We start from the raw sequence: 16,925 nt of genomic DNA on the forward strand, positions 1-16,925 counted from the left end.
AAATAGCTGGAATTCGCTACTTCGGGACTTTGTTTTCTGTGTGCATTTACTGACAAACTCCAAACCCGCAGCACCTACCCATTCAGTATTTCATCTACAGGTGTACCCAGAGATAGAGTAGTTTCACAATGTGCCAGTTGTGATCAAGTGCCATTGGCGCTATTTTCATAATAATGCAAGGTCTGCATTCTTTTGTATAATTATTGAAGTATGAATAAATCACTTGAAAAATGAAAGGGTTACTAAATGAAATAAACAATGCATAGTTTGCATTCCTGTATATGGTAATTCAAATATAAATAGATATCTCGAAAAATAAAAAGGTTGCACTTCCAAAAAAATCCCTTCACAGAGAAAACTTTAATATTAATGTAGTTTGATCACATATATATATATATATATATATATATATATATATATATATATATATATATATATATATATATATATATATATATATATATATATATATATATATATATATATATATATATATATATATATATACAGTATTTAGAGAAACTGCCATGGAATGATTTGGAGTATTGAACTTGCTCTGAACTTGACTAGGCAGTTATCAAATGGTACTTCTTTGGAGTGAGAGGAGTAAGTCATTAAAATGTTCAAATTACAGACACAGCACTAATGATAATGTATGCATATGTGTATGGGTACAGTGTGACTTTTGATTCATTGATGAGAACTCAGAAATTAACATATGTTGTACATTTTGTTTTTTTTCCCACAAAGTATCAGTGAAATTATGCAATTATTATTTTCTAGCTCATCATGATCTTTTGATCTTTCCGTAGGCATATGAAGATTGGCTCAGGCATAGAGCGGATAATGAGGTGAACAACCGACCTGCTTCCGTCATACGAGACGGCGAGTTAATAAAAATCAGATCTGAAGAAATCAGGGTATGCTATCTGCAATATTATTCATAAACAGGTTTTGTGCCAACGAATGAATGCATTACTAAAATCACTTTTATTTGCTGAAAGAATTAAAAATTTGTTCCACTTGCATTGAGATTTCAAAAATTCTTTTGGTGGTTCACCATGACTTTAGTGTCCTAAATTTCAGACAAACCCCTCATCAAATTTATATGCAATTTATATTATCAAGCCTGTTCAGAACAAAGTAGCACATACAGTGTGAACATTGCTATGAGAAAGGTGGAAACATTTGAATCACATCTTGCTGCACAAAAAGTGTTCAAGTTTACTACAGTGGACAGATTAGAACACCTTTCAAAGCATACAGGTCTGAAATACCTCTCACTGGTATTTCGTTTAACCATCGGGAGCAGAAGCTTTCTAAAATTTGTCTGTCTAATTCATAGGTTGGTGACATTGTCAAAGTTTTTAACAATCAAGAACTGCAAGCAGACTTGGTTATGCTGTCGTCAGTCGACCCAGAAGGTCAATGTCATATCACAACAGCTAATTTAGATGGTGAAACTAATCTGAAGGTAAGTTGTCAGCCAAAGCCTTTGTGTTACGTTTAAGGTATGCGCCTCGAGAGTGAAAGACTTATACTTTTGCTCAAATTTCCTCAATGAAGCTCACAACCGTCATCTTACCAAATCAAGAATAAAAATCAGGGGTCACCATACAAAGTTTGGAACTGGAGAAACAAATGACTTAACGTTCACCAATATTTGAAATTCAAAATGGCTCCCATCCCTGTGTGAAGTCTATGGGGAAAACTACAATTTTCAGTTTTCAAGAAACTACTGCGATGAAAATTTGTCCTACCCCAAGAGCTTTAAAATGAGCCCTCACAAGTTATAGACCAGAAAAGTATTAGCAAAATTTGAGTCCAAATATGTGTCCCTGTCGCCAAGGCACATTCTACCCTAAGCTAGTCTTGGCCATTTAGTGTACTGTGATCCACTTTGGTGTATGAAATACAAGTGTGCTATCTGTAAGGTAACTAAGTCATTGTAAATTTGTAAGTCAGCTAAAAATATCAGTTCCGCCATACAGTTGTTGAGGGCGCACTTTATTTATGGCTCCCCAAGCTGAAAATCAGTGATTGGCTACCTACAAATAGAAATGATGATATTTCTATAAATGATAACTGAATGTAGTAAATTTTTATACATTGATTTCATATTGTAGATTCAAGTGTTTCAGTAGTCTCGAATGATGAGGTCGGTTAAATTGTGTCAATGCCGGATGGGCCATTATGAGACAGAACTGTTAAACTAATTACATGTATTTTAAATTATTGTCTGAAGCCTACTGACAGATTCAGAGAATTTCAGAATAACTTCTGGAAGTTGTCATCATTCTCACAGTTTACATTGGATGTCCGGGGATTACATTTGTGCTTGGTACTATTATTTGACAGCACATATCTCTCGACTGTAACCGATGAATTTTATATTACGTATTTGAACCACCACTGAAATTTTTATGAACAACTGCATGATACCTAGTACTACCCTGGTAGCATGAAGTTCTCAGTAAAACTCTGCAGAGTACCTTGCCTGACTTCCTGTGTTTCCCTCAACTTTCTTGTGAAAGAACTTTTGTTTTTCTTGTTTCCATGACAGATATTTACAAGTTTACCAGACACAGCGTTGTTACAATCAGTGGAATCGCTGAACGGGCTGGTGGCATCCATTGAGTGCGAGCAGCCGCAACCTGACCTCTACAAATTCATTGGAAGAATGAACATTTACGTGGAGGGATCAGAACCAAAAACCAAGCCTTTAGGACCAGAAAATGTCCTATTGAGAGGGTCTCGTCTGAAGAACACGCCATATGTCTATGGTCAGTATCTGGAAGGACTTGAATATTCTCCTAAGTTTGTGACTTTTTATGTGATATTGTTATTGCAGAGATACATGTAAGAGTGACATAGCAAAGGATATAATAACGTTTTTGTTGTTCCATGATATAGTCAGTTAGGGTGTACATAGTATATCTTATTTTGATTGACTGCTTAACCCTTGTAATATTTACCTGCATACCTCCATAACAGTGTTGGTATGTCACTTTACATGTACAATGGGTGTGTTGCTGTTCTACCTGTGGTGTTACATTTGTTTTTGTCATCTGTTCTGTGTTTATGTACATTTTGTTTGTGTGCTTGCTTTATTGTATTATTTCTTGGTTTTGCTCTTTTGGTGTATATATATATTACATAGATATATATCACTGTTTTGATTGTCTCTCTGCATCTCTATCTTTTTGAAGATTTTTCGTACATTGGTTAGGGACTGTTTAGAGTGTCGCATACGTTAAAAAAGCAAAATGCATCGTTTATGCATGGGCGAAATGTTGACGTCAATTCAGTTAGTGAACTTCACTTTCGCACTTTTATTTTGTGATCACAAATTCTTTTAACTTTATGTGTAAAAAAATAAACAAAAACTGCACACTCGTACCAACAAATTTTACAGTAACTGTTTCCAACTTGTTCATGTCATGCTATTGTGTTTACTCCCAAACACAATTTACCGACAGTAACATTGCATCCTAAACTTTTCATTCATTAAATTATAATTAAAGATAAAAAAAAGCATTTTTAAATTCATTAATCATCTGTGGACAACATTTCACACTTTCGCAGTAGCAGTTGAATATGGGATGCCAACATGTATGCAACTTGTATCAATTTGATATGTAACCAATTTGTATCAATTTATAAGCAAATGTTTGATAACATTGTGTTTCAGTTTGATACAAATTTTTAACTCATTTGTATTAGTTGTGCATGCAAATATGTTATTAATTTGTATTAACACCATAATATATTTAAGACTCTGTAGCGACCACTTGTACCACTTGCTCACTTTGTAAATAAGTGTAAACATCCAAAATGAGTTGACCGAATTTCAACCTAATGCACTGCAAATCGTCACTCATGTTTTGATGACATTAATCTTCAACCAAAGAGCCCATTAAGCAGAATAAAGCAATGCACACTGGCTTCTGCATTGGTCTGTTTTATGTAAAAAAAAGGAATGACGTAAGGTTGAACAAACAAAACATTAACAAGGATATGTTGAAATGTTGTGTTTATCCATGCTTGTCAATGTCAGTTAATTTGTTTGTGCCCTTGTCTAGTCAAATTTCAGGGTTTCACTGTCAATGGATTTAAAACTGATCAGAAAGCACCTGTTTGTGTCTCAAGATCTATATTGCAATATTTCTCTTCTCATTGTAACTTTCTGTTTATTTTAGGTTGTGCAATTTATACTGGTCAAGAAACCAAAATGGCTTTGAATTCAAAACAGAAAGGTCTAAAAATCTCTATTATAGAATCGTAAGTATCCGTACATCCAAAAAGGCTATCTGTGATTTCATCATCAAAATTATATGCAAGATGAGTGATCATTCTTGCTTAGTTTCTTATACTTAATTGGATCATGATACTTTGCCCAAGATTGTGTCAAGGAAAATGTACACTAGATTTTCTTAAACAAACTTTGCTCAGCATTTATAAAATCTAATGTTCTCAGAAAAGTGTGCGATATATCATTAAATAAATAGATTGGGACACAAAATGCAAAGTATATCAATTTCAATTGCTTTGATGTATCATACATGTAGCTAAAGATATCAAGCCCACTGATGCAAGTTCCTATTTAGTGTGCCGGTTTTGCTTCGTTGAACTTCAAGAAGCATTCAGTAGTTAATTTGTCAGTTATATATTTGGATTTGTTGAGCAATTATTATCTCTGTTGACGCAAAATCATTTCTGTATGATTTCTATCAATGATTGACAGAGAGTCTGCCATATGTTATGACTTCAGGGTAATTTTGAAAAATATGAAATCTGCTTGTGCCTTGTAATGATATCCATATCTTCTTTGATTTCTTTCAGATCTATGAATGACTGTTTGATATTTTGTTTGTGTTGGTTGATTGTACAATCCTGTTTATGTACTGGTCTTTACTATTGGTTTGAGAGCAGAGACTTCCGAACTCATCTCTGGTACTTGAGCAAAGACAACGGCTCAGTTACGGTGGGCATTTTTTTTTCTGTGATTCATAAACTTGATAAGGTAGAATACACCTTGTTGACAGATGTTAAGATTTTCAAAAATTTGAAGCTAGTGGAATAAACACATTTTGATGAAAATCAAACCTTTAATTATTCCCCACATACAGTTAACACAAGGATGGCGGCCATTTTGAATTTCAGGTGTTAAGAAATATTGGGTCATTTGCTTCTCTTGTGCCAAATTGTACATGGCTACCCCTGATTTTATTCATGATATCAAAAGGGAAAGGCGTAAAGTTTCCTCATGAAAAATTGAGCAAAAGTCTAAGTCTATCAATATCAATTTGCAAATTTCGCATACTAGTATTACCTGAAATGGCTGACATGGATTTCTGCTTCTTCTGCATTCTACAATGGGTTTTATATTCACTCTTTTCTGAGCAATATATCCTAATCAGAACTTGAATTGTATGATAGCATCTTTGTTTGATTAGCATGTTGTACTATCCATACTTTTGTCCAGAAATATTCCATAATTTTTGCTTGCTCTGTGAAATAACTCCAGATTTATTTTGCTTTTGCCAGGCTGGTGATGTCATCGAAAATATTCTGGCTTTCCTTGTCCTTTTCAGTTACATCATTCCAATATCACTATATGTCACCCTAGGTAAGTTGACAATCAGAGACCAGAAAGGAACATATCTTTTCCAGCCTAGGTATGCTTACCTTTTGTCAGTTTCCCCAGGTCTGTGCCAAAGTTCCACCCTGCAGCTTGTGTTGTGGCCAATTTTGATGTTCTGCTTTTATGCAAGTTTCACTGAAAAAGAGGACCTGCCTTGTAGAGTGCGATATTTGATTGAAAATAACCGTGTTTGTCTTATAATGATAACATAACCACACAATTATCAAAAAGCTACGAAACGATAATGCAAGCCACATAATGTACATTGTGATACAAGATGAAAAAAATTAGAACACTTTTAAATACTGAGTATTTCACTATTACCCAATACATGTGCACTGTGAAATGTACATCGACAAGGTTACATATTGTTGTATCTGTGTGTCATAAATTTCACCAGCCGTATCTCTGTTTCTTCCATCCAGAGTTACAAAAGTTCTGTGCAACAATGTTTTTCCCATGGGATATTGACATGTATGATGAGGTGAGTTTCCAATCAGATGATTTGATGCATGAGCCGGTCCAAATGCAGCATACCAATCTGACATGTTATTATTTGCTTCCAGACACAATCAATATTCTATAACCATTTTCCAGGAAAAAATTCTCAAACTCTTGACAATATTTTCAGTGTTTCTATAACACATATGCAGTGTGGTTTCCCAATCTGTGTATGGACTGTATGTGGAGTTTCCTGATTCTGTCAAGAATGATAAAATACCCAGTATTTGACTTGTAGGACACCTTTGTGATAATTTATCATGTTCACACATTAATGCAGTCCACCATAGAAGTGCAGATATTTCTTATCAAGGTTATATTGACAAGCTAAATACTGAGTATTTCACCATTACATGGTATATGTGCACTGTGCACTGTGCACTGTGAATTGCTATGATAAAGAACATTAAATATTTTTGAAAGAAACTGGTCTTGATAAGTTTTCTCATGAAAAAGTCAATCTACATGGTAATTCAGTGATGTAAAGAAATTGAAATCCATTCTTTGAAAATCAAAACAGAAAGTGAAACCAACTGTATGACATTTGCCTTACCAAAACATCTTTATAATTTCCCTACAGCGTACTGATGAACCGGCCAAAGCAAACACCTCAGATTTGATTGAAATGCTTGGACAAGTGGAATATCTGTTCAGTGACAAGACGGGGACCCTGACTGAGAATGACATGCAGTTCAGACATTGCAGCATTGATGGTGCTAAGTACAGTGAAGTGGAAGGAAAACTTCAACCCATCGACACCACAGATGATGGAGAAATCTTCATCAGTCCGGAAGATCAGGTAGTGCCACAGTTAACTAACGTCACAGTCTGATGTTGGAATGGTTACTTGTAGACATCACCACCGAAACATTTCCTACCTACCAGTTTGGGCTAGTGTTAGGGTGTGTGCCTTATGTGTAGGCATTCCCCTGATCATTCCTGGCATGGGTGCTAATTATTACATGCCTCGATGTGAGTGCAAATCAGTGCATTGATTTGAATAGGAACATCCAGGAAGTTAGCGGGCCAGTGAACAAAGTACTGACCGTGAAGCCCTTCGACGTTTCCGACGTCAAAGTAGATGCTGAACGCTAGATGTAAAATATCCATGCGTGCACTACTCTTTTGATTTTCGTTAATATCTGTTTTATGCAGGTCGATAATGGTAAAATTGTTTGAAAATGCCCTGCATGTAACTAAATGTTATTTAGCATTAAATGTGAAGAGGCATGTAATAAAAATATTATTGCCTTAATACATTTGTTAATGTGCCCTCACAGCAGGAGACAATTTGCCCTCCTGGCATCGGGCTAATTGTCACCTGCTTTCAGGCACGTTAACCCATGTATTCAGCCAACAATATATATTGTCACCCAAGAGGTTTAATAACTGTCGGCTGCAAAATACTGTCACTTGCGGGTTATTAGCTCTGAGTCTGAGTACAGCATGGGGAGCTTTTGGGATCGGGTTACATATGTCTATGGATATGTGCGTGTGTGTGTGTGTGTGTGTGTGTTCATCCATTGCAAAAGCTTGAAACCCATGTTTGTGTCGCGTAAAAATGTTGTGTGAAGATGCATCATAGGTTGTCGATGGTACTTTGTTCAATTAATAAGTTTATCCCAAAAATATGCAATGACTTCAGAAAATTTGAAAACGGTAAAAAAGAAGAAACTCAAGAACTACATGTACTGGTCCAGTTTTTATGAATTGATACTTCTGGTCAATTCAGGTACATCAGTAATTGAAAAAAGTACAGCATTTTTTTAATTACTTTGGTATTGCTATTTCTTTCTTAAGGTCAAGATGCAAGAATTTCTGACAGCCCTTGCCTTGTGTCATGTCGTCCATGTCCATCAACCCAAGAAAAATGGAGCAGTGACAGAAGTCGATGGACCAGTCGATAATTCTAGCCCACCTGTCTTAGAATATCAAGCCTCCTCACCTGATGAGAAAGCACTTGTTGAAGCTGCTAGCAGGTGGGTATAGTTTTAACCTTTAGCCACCAACCTTTGGTATCAGCCTGTTGTTTAGGAGTGGCACAGTTGGGCCTGTCCACTTTGAAATGGAGGCAACAGGGATGGGCGCTGCTTCCCATGGTGAGAGCCGGAGAAAATTTCCCATCATTATATTCTGAACCTAAATCTCACAAACTAGAAGAATTGAGTATCTCAATCATCTAACCCTTTATATTGGTACAGTTCCATTGATTTCAAGAGGATAGGTGGACATGCATACCAAAAAATAGTAGTGAAAGACTTTTAAGATGGGATACTCCAGAGCGATTTGCCTTTATAACAATGGAGGTACATGTACAACCATTCTTTGGTTCAATACAATTTGCATGGAGTCAATTTGAAGCTTGTCCAAACCTGTGTTCCATATCATGTCCGAATGAAAAGTACATCTTTTGATGCAGTACTCTGGGAGAAAGATGCCCAATTCATATTACAGTTATTGGTAAATTCAATGCAAGTAGTTTGTTCAGTTCCACAATCCAAATATTTTGAATTACATGATCTCAGGTTTGTCAAAGAAAAGCTCATGTCTAATATCAATAACAGCAGACCAGATCTCCAATTATCACTTTTAGGGCCAGTAGCTGTATAGTAACTTTTGATTTTTTTCTCTAGTTTTGTTTTGCATGTCAATTGCAAGTTCTTGTTCTGCTCTCAGCCTTTTGTTCAGCTTGCCAGCAGAGCATGTTCTGGTGTAAAATTGCAGTTATTGTTTACATTCGAATTGTATTTTTGGAGCAGAATTCACTTGTCAATTATCACGGTGTGGTCTACACAATGTACAGGCTGAGTTGACAATTTGAATACCGTGTATCTTAATATGCTTGGCCTACATAGTATAGTGGGGAGTAGAACAAGCATTAACTGAACAAGAAACTGAAGTCGACATTGAAAAAAAATAATGATTAATGATTAATTAATTAATAATTAATAATTAATAATTAATTAATGATTAATGAAATAACCATCAAATAGTTACAGCTATTGGCTATGTAAGTCACATATTATTTTTCCCTGACCTTACAGAAATGGAGTTATCTTTACTGGGGGTACTCAGGAATACATGGATCTGCTTGTTGATGGTAAACAGGAACGCTATCAATTGCAACACGTACTTGAATTTGACTCAGACAGGAAAAGAATGAGTGTGATAGTGAAAACACCAGATGGTAAGTGACAACAGGCATGCAGTTCTTTCATAACGTGTATTGGGTCTTTCATAACATTTATCACATGAACTGGCCCAGATTATGACCTGTGTGATGTAAACCAAGACAGATAAAAAATCCAGAACTTTTTTCTTCACACATCTGTGCACAGACTGGTCTTTCCCGATGGATACCATATAGTCTCACAATAAAAGGTGATGTGATAAATTTAGATGTGGAAGACATATATTTCACTGATTTTTTGTTGCAAAGTAAGTTTGTCTGTGTTCTTGAATAACTGCCACATTTCTATACAACATGTCTTTGAATGAATGAATCAACAAATATTGGCCATCTTATGTTGTGCATTCAAGTCAATGGCATCATGCTTGTTTATTTTATGATCACTATGTGTATGTGCAGAAAATACTGCATTTTTTGTACTTTTCCGATGGGGCGCCATTTTATGAGTGCGGCACCTGTTAATTATTTAACCTGTTAAAATGCGTAGGCATAGTCCAAATCAGCGAGCACTGACACTTCTATGCATGTCCTGGAGTTAGCACATTTACATGAACCAACTTTTGCTTGAAAATAAAATCATGAAAATAATGCATAAAATTTGCATCTATTGAGGCTTTAGGATAGGTTGTCTTTCAATACTTCACTTAATCTTAGAATTTTGGTCTTGCAGTACCATCTCTCATCTCTTTATATCATACTGTGAGACTTACTGATGATAATGCCAGAATTCTAAAATTTATGCTTGAATTCTGATCGTTTGATTAGCATGCAATCATAGCAGTAAGCATCTATGATGTTCTGTTTGTGAACAAAATGTGAGTGAAAAGAGTAAAACAGGTTGAAAATACACAAACACGAATGTGCTCACCAGTGATTTGTAAAATCATTCAGGAATTCTTAGTAAATGACTTTAATGGTAATGGCAAAAGATGATATGTGCATGAAATCTCTAAATAACATCACTTTTATGTGTACAGGGCGTAATCTGATGATCTGCAAAGGTGCAGAGACTGCGATATTAGACAACTGTAAAAGTGGCAATAAGAATGATGCCATCGAGCATCTCACTTACTATGCTATGGTAAGTAACTACATCCTTATCAAGTGAAGCTCATTTCACTTTCTATGCTATGGTGATTAATGAATCACAAAAAAGTGCCGCATTCAAGTTCTTTTCGTTGTTGCCATGGTAACATTGTTGCCATGGTAACAAGGCCCCTTTGAATTTTCAGCAAATGAAAAATTTGTGGAATCTTGTCAGCAGAAATAGAAGTCATGATGATGCCTCAATGCCTATCTGACTGGTCGCTACAATTCACCGTTTGTATGTTGTTTGGTTACAATTTGCAGGATGGACTCCGAACCCTATGCATCAGTCAAAGGTATCTCACAGATGAAGAGTATGACGAATTTGATGCCAGGCTCCATGATGCAAGGACAGCATTGAACAACAGAGAAGAAAAGGTAGAGTTGATACCTTGACATAAATCCTGTCTCATATTTTCAATACTCTGAAAAGAGGCGCAATCACCCATTCCTCTGTGCCAAATCACAGGGGGTAGCAGAAAGGACTGCTAATGACTCCAAGGATCCTTGTTACAGCCTCATGTAATCAAATCTGAACCAGAGCGCTTAAGATTTATTTAATGTGTCAGTGATGTGGATGATGACATGAGAGCATGAATAGTGCAAATTGACTATCAGGATGCGAGTTATTGGATTGTTCCCTGTGGGAATTGTGTACCTGTAACCAGTGTACAAGTGCACACAGATCACATGAAATCAGTGTGTTATTGCTGTAATAACTTAATGGTGCACATCACAGTGATTAAATTCAAATCATGCTGTGAGATTTAAGCGTTACAAACCCTAATATTGCATTACACTCTGATTCGTTCATTCCTTGAAGTGGTGCTTGAACTCAAACTGTCATCTAATTGCTTGAAGAGTGATGTTAGCATACATTCATCAGAGGTGTATTGATGAGTATTGTTTGAGTAAGCCAGAGATGATAACTGATCATCAATGCAGAATATTCTTGTATGGTGGATAATGCACAATGTATGAACAGTATAGCATTTTGAAAAATCGTGAAACAGATGAAAAAAAATTACAGCGTGTCTGTAGTGTACATGATTGGTGAAGCATTTTGAAAAATAGTGAAATGGATAAAAAATTACAGTGTGTCTTAAAAGTATATGAATGATGTAGTATTTCAAAAAATAGTAAAACAGATAAAATAAAAAATTCTGTCTGTACGACTCTTCACAGATGTTGTACCTCGTGCATGCTTGCTTACTGGTGCAGTGCCCTGCACAAACTGCTATACTTGCGAAGATTTCACTAGGGGATAGCACTTTGGAACCGATGTCTATACATTTCTGCATAGTGTCAGTTAATATGAATGTTCACAACAGTGGCATACAACATATATGATATCAGAAAGTATGAAACAGAAATCACTTTTGCACCACTTTCAATCATTGACAGTGTTTGTAAGAGTGTTTGGTTTACTGGAATCTATGCTGTGTACCGTGAGCATACAAATGTATGCCCTTATATATCACTCAGCACCATAGTAAGATTGAAGATTTCAATGCATATTGTTATTGGTTTATTTCTGTCAGCTGGCAGATGCGTTTGAATATGTTGAAAAGGATCTCCATTTACTTGGAGCAACTGGTGTCGAAGATAGACTTCAAGAGGGTGTTTCAGAAACCATTGAGAAAATGAGGCAAGCTGGGATCAAGGTAAGAATTTCAACAAAGATTAGAAAATGTTGAATATTTTGTGTATTGATACGTGCAAGAAAGGCAAATAGAGACAAAGGGGGATGTAAAGTCAGCTTGATTTGTAATATGCAGAAGGGAAATTATGTAAATGAAGCAAATAAGTCATACTCATGTGAATAGCTCATAGGTCTTTTGTACCACTATGTTATACATAGATGTGACTGGACAATTTTGTGAAAGTATTTCATGAGACAACTGATGTTTCTCAAAATTTCTAGACAATACTACACATTTCTGCTCTTTAATTAAACAACATTACATGTTAAGAGTATAAGAATTGCTTTTTACACTGTTAGGAATTTCAAATGCGCAAGGCGGAATAAAAGTAAAGCCTAAAAATTTAAGGTTCTTATCATTTGTAAAATTCTGAGCATGGGTATATTGTAAATCAAGATATTACCCAATATTGCCGTTCCTTGCGTCGTATCAGCATTCATGTCATTTGTACTGGATCAGACACTTATCTACTTCACCTTATGTCTGATGCAGCACAAATGGCACTCATGCTGATATGGTACAATGTAGGAACAAGTGATATTGAGTAATAACCTTCAGGTATACTAAATGAATGAACAATTTTGAGTTTGTACAGTGCTGGTACTAAAAGTGGAAAACGTATGTACATGGTTGGGATATCATGATGTTAGTTAATATGATAGCATTTACACTTGTGTACCTAGGGAAAGCTCTTTAACCCTTTGAATGCTGTATTTTTTCCCACCAAAATTTTTGTGCAACATTTCACCAATTTTTATGAACTTTTCTGTATTTTTTCTGATAATTTTGGACCAAATGAACACAACATTTCATTGGCCGCAGTTTTTTATCAAAATTTTGGCAAAAAGCTGACAAAGATTGACTTCGGTATATTTTATAACGGTTACAAAAATTGACTTTTGTGCTCAAAGGGTTAAGAAGAAGAGCAAGGAACTCAAAACATTTTGTATTGCTTTCTACTACCCTTTAAAAAATACTTTCCTGGATGAAATTTAGCTCTGAATTGTAATCATTTGTGTCAATGGTGTGTTACAGGTATGGATATTGACAGGCGACAAGCAAGAGACGGCCGTAAACATCAGCAAATCATGTGGACACATCCAGCACGGAATGAGTGAAATGTACCTGGTTAAACAAGAAAGCAGTGAACAGTGTTTGGATACGCTGAATGATTTGAAGATGAAGTAAGTCCTGGTTAAATTCTTTCTGATTATGACTCTAGTACTTGCTTTCCAATTTCAGTAATTGAATTAAAATCAGAGTTGATTGTGTTCAGTTCAGTATGTAATCCCATTAATTAATTGAAATCAGGCGTTATACAGCATATCAGCACATCCTAAACTTAAAATGGCATCTTCATTTCAGTGTCCTAATTTTTTTAACCTCATGGACAAATATGTATGTCTAACTCACTGGCTTCTTTCTCGAATGATGCTGCAAATCTCATTAGCTCAGACAAGTGATTGTATATTACTCCATTACGTAATATTACACTATTGTTGAAATTCCACCTTGTTTTGATTGAAAATAATTCAGCTGAGAGAATTCTCATGCCGTGTTATTTCAATAATACTAATTGTACTTTATTTTGAATTGAATACAGGACAAAGAGGAGTGTTTGACATGGATACCTTTTTTTCAACATAAAAACATGACTTTGCAAGTTGTGTGATCTTTACTACACTGTACGTTTTCAAATCTGAAGTGATATGATACCAAATAGGGATACCCTGTATTATGTAAACACCACTGCAAACTGAACACTCTTCCTTGCCTCACTTTGTTAAGATTTGACAGGGTTTTATGATTAATTCATATTCAAAGATTTTACTGTAAAGTTGTATCTTCATTGTCATTTACTATCAGTCAGTGTATTACATTGCCTGTATCAACTGAGTGGGTAATAACGGTTATTTTTACACCTTGTGTCTGTAGAATAACAGAAGACACAGTTCCAAAACATGCCCTGTGTGTGGATGGAATGAGCCTATCGTTTGCACTCAATCACCATTCTGAACTATTCCGTATGATCTGTGAGGCATGTGTAGCAGTACTTTGCTGTAGAATGACTCCACTACAGAAAGCTGAGGTTAGTCAATTTGATGTTTCTTTAATTTAGCTTTTTTACCCTCTCACCATTGTTGTTTGAACCAATTACGTTGTTTTCTGTGGTAAAGTTGGACCTCTGGAGAGGGAAATAAAGGTGAAAGGGTTGAATAAATGAACCTATGGTTTCCGAATACACAGTTAAGTCAGAAGTAATACCTGTGTATTGAGAACTGTAAGGCATTCTGTGTTTGAATGAAGATGCCCAGATTGAACCACTGTGAAGCAATGTGAGTTTACTCAGTAACCTCAACATATGCATTTTACAGAAATCATGGACAGAAAGATGATACTGGCAATATATACATGTAACTTGTAGACTAATACTAAAAAAGTCCATTTGATTCATTATGGATTAGCAATACCCTGGCAAAATCACTGATATCATTATCGTTGCTGTGATAAGTGACTTTTTTTTTACACAATTGCAAAGAATATTTGTCACATATGTAAATCAGTATCAGTGATCGCATAAAAATAGTTTTTTTGTACATTGAAGTTGATTTTTAAATTGCCATGTCCAAGAAATTAAAACACTTGAGATGTCTTCAGAGTTATTTTGCTTGTGTCATGATATAATATGTACTGATGAAAGCACAAAGGATTTTGAAGTGGAAACAGTACTTATGAAATCAAGACAAGAAGGCTTATAGATAACCATAAGATATTACAAATATGTTTCTTTGCAAAGTGCATCTTAGTGTGTTTTAGTGTACTATTTGATAAGAGCAAAAGACACATGACTCATATAGTGTAACCATAAAGTAAGTAGTACATGGAGAATTTCAATATCTTTCTTTAAGGAATCATCACAAGACCAAAGACAAGCCACCATGACATCGTTCATTCCCACCATCTTATAATGCTTTATGCATGGCCATACATAAAAATTTTGAACTGGAGAGGGCGCAATAAGCCACCTAAAACACCTAAACAAAGACTTAACTTTGTGTGGACACATTCGGACTCAGATTATTAATCTCCCATGTTTGCAAATCACAAATAGTGTCTCTAAAATGTTTCCAGGATCTACCTAGTATGAACACGATATTACATCTCTCATCAGTTGTAAATATATATGGCGTAGACATCTATACATCTCATATTTGATTTTCAAATAAATGTATTCATTTATGAAAAGGGTATTATGAGGCATTGTATGAGTATGCAAATCAACTGGTAATGAGTCACCATCAATGGAGAAATTCATTGGTGTAAGATTATAGCAAAGTGTTGAACAGATAACAATGTGATGTATATATTACTGTGTCAGGTTGTGAAGCTGATGAAGAGGTCGGATAGTAAGCCTATCACAGGTGCTATAGGAGATGGTGCTAATGATGTCAGTATGATACAGGAAGCTCATCTTGGTCTGGGTAAGTTGGAAGGGGAGGATAAGAGGTAGGGGATAGATGAATAGGCGGACAGAGAGAGATAGATAAATATATAGATAGATAGATAAAGACTGATGGATAAATAGAGTTAGAGAGTTGCCATAATATACAAGACCAGGCACAAACTGTGTGAATGGTTAAGGCCAGCCATGATTCCAGTAGACACGTTACAATTTAGGAGTTTAACAATTCTGTGTTCCTTGTAGCAATATTGAGTGCTAGCAAATATATTCGAATACCTTTGTGCAATGTAGTTTTAGTATTAGGCAAAGGAAGAAGGCCGACTCTTTCAACAGCTGTGTCTGTATATTTTAACATACAAGACACAGACAAAGACAAGAGTTGTGTCACAGTATATTTCTAGACATTGTCAGATCAGTGACTTACCTGGGGAGGGAAGACCAGCCAGAAATTACAAAGAATGAGTGTAGTTTGCTTACTGTGTTTAGGTCAAAATGTGATGGTATAAGGGAAATTAAAATTCATGTTGACACAAACATAAGATTAGCTCACCTGTTCACAATCTTGTAACTTTCCACAATCTTGTGCTTTGACCAGAGGCATTGTAGCATGTAGATATGTACTCCTACATTAGACAGGCATACAGTCAGATAGTCCAAAGGGATAGGTGCTGATGATACCAGTATGGTGTAGGAAGCTCATGATGGTCTAAGAGATGTTGCTTAGAAAGGACAGACAGGTAGACACACCAGCAATCAGACAGGCAGTCAGACAGTCCAAATGTCAGTGACAACAGCAGTTTAACACAGGCAGCTCATCTAGGATGTGTTACATGTTGCTAGGGAAATGATGGCAGGACACATGTGGAGATGTACAGGTAGATACGAAGGGAAGTATGAAGTCTGTAAGATATGGAAAGCCCATCTTTGATCTGTTTTAGCATGTTAAAAAGATGTAAAAGTGGCCATAGTGCTCCATGCTATGCACATAACTGTTGATAGAACAATGTCCAAGATGTCCAGATAATCATGACACTATATAATTATCGAGAACTTCAATTGTCCAGTACAATGTAGTTTGTATGGTCAGGTAATGGGAAATTGCTACACATTTAAATAATGAAAAGTGCTTATTACCAGAGACAATGGTAATTCAAAAATTCTAGGCCAGGTTAGATCAACAACAGTCAACATCACAGATGCCTGTAATACATTTGTGGAGATAGACTGAATGTTTCATCACTTGAGGGCGCTCTCCACAACCATGGAGATTACTCTCAAGTGATGACCCAAGTCTCGAAGTGAAAGAGCGGAGGCAAGGTGGACAAACCAGAACTTTTA

General features: G+C 35.8%; 1 protein-coding gene across 21 annotated transcripts in view; it reads left to right on the forward strand.

Annotated features, from left to right (window-relative positions):
• The window catches only part of LOC139119285 (phospholipid-transporting ATPase IF-like), a 71,195-nt gene that overhangs the window by 28,418 nt on the left and 25,852 nt on the right, over positions 1–16,925 (forward strand). For all 21 annotated transcript variants that reach the window (XR_011548886.1, XR_011548888.1, XR_011548891.1 and 18 more), the window contains exons 5-20: positions 813–920; positions 1,346–1,474; positions 2,564–2,783; positions 4,200–4,281; positions 4,843–4,984; positions 5,548–5,629; positions 6,070–6,128; positions 6,726–6,944; positions 7,946–8,124; positions 9,190–9,332; positions 10,313–10,416; positions 10,686–10,799; positions 11,963–12,085; positions 13,160–13,308; positions 14,060–14,213; positions 15,504–15,606. Coding sequence is in view for 15 of the 21 variants with exons in the window: in XM_070683022.1 (XP_070539123.1) it covers positions 813–920; positions 1,346–1,474; positions 2,564–2,783; positions 4,200–4,281; positions 4,843–4,984; positions 5,548–5,629; positions 6,070–6,128; positions 6,726–6,944; positions 7,946–8,124; positions 9,190–9,332; positions 10,313–10,416; positions 10,686–10,799; positions 11,963–12,085; positions 13,160–13,308; positions 14,060–14,213; positions 15,504–15,606 (2,110 nt within the window). In the remaining 6 variants the exon portion in view is untranslated. The remainder of the gene's footprint in view (positions 1–812; positions 921–1,345; positions 1,475–2,563; positions 2,784–4,199; positions 4,282–4,842; positions 4,985–5,547; positions 5,630–6,069; positions 6,129–6,725; positions 6,945–7,945; positions 8,125–9,189; positions 9,333–10,312; positions 10,417–10,685; positions 10,800–11,962; positions 12,086–13,159; positions 13,309–14,059; positions 14,214–15,503; positions 15,607–16,925) is intronic.

Source organism: Ptychodera flava, chromosome 19, assembly GCF_041260155.1.
Source record: "Ptychodera flava strain L36383 chromosome 19, AS_Pfla_20210202, whole genome shotgun sequence".
NCBI lineage: Eukaryota > Metazoa > Hemichordata > Enteropneusta > Ptychoderidae > Ptychodera > Ptychodera flava.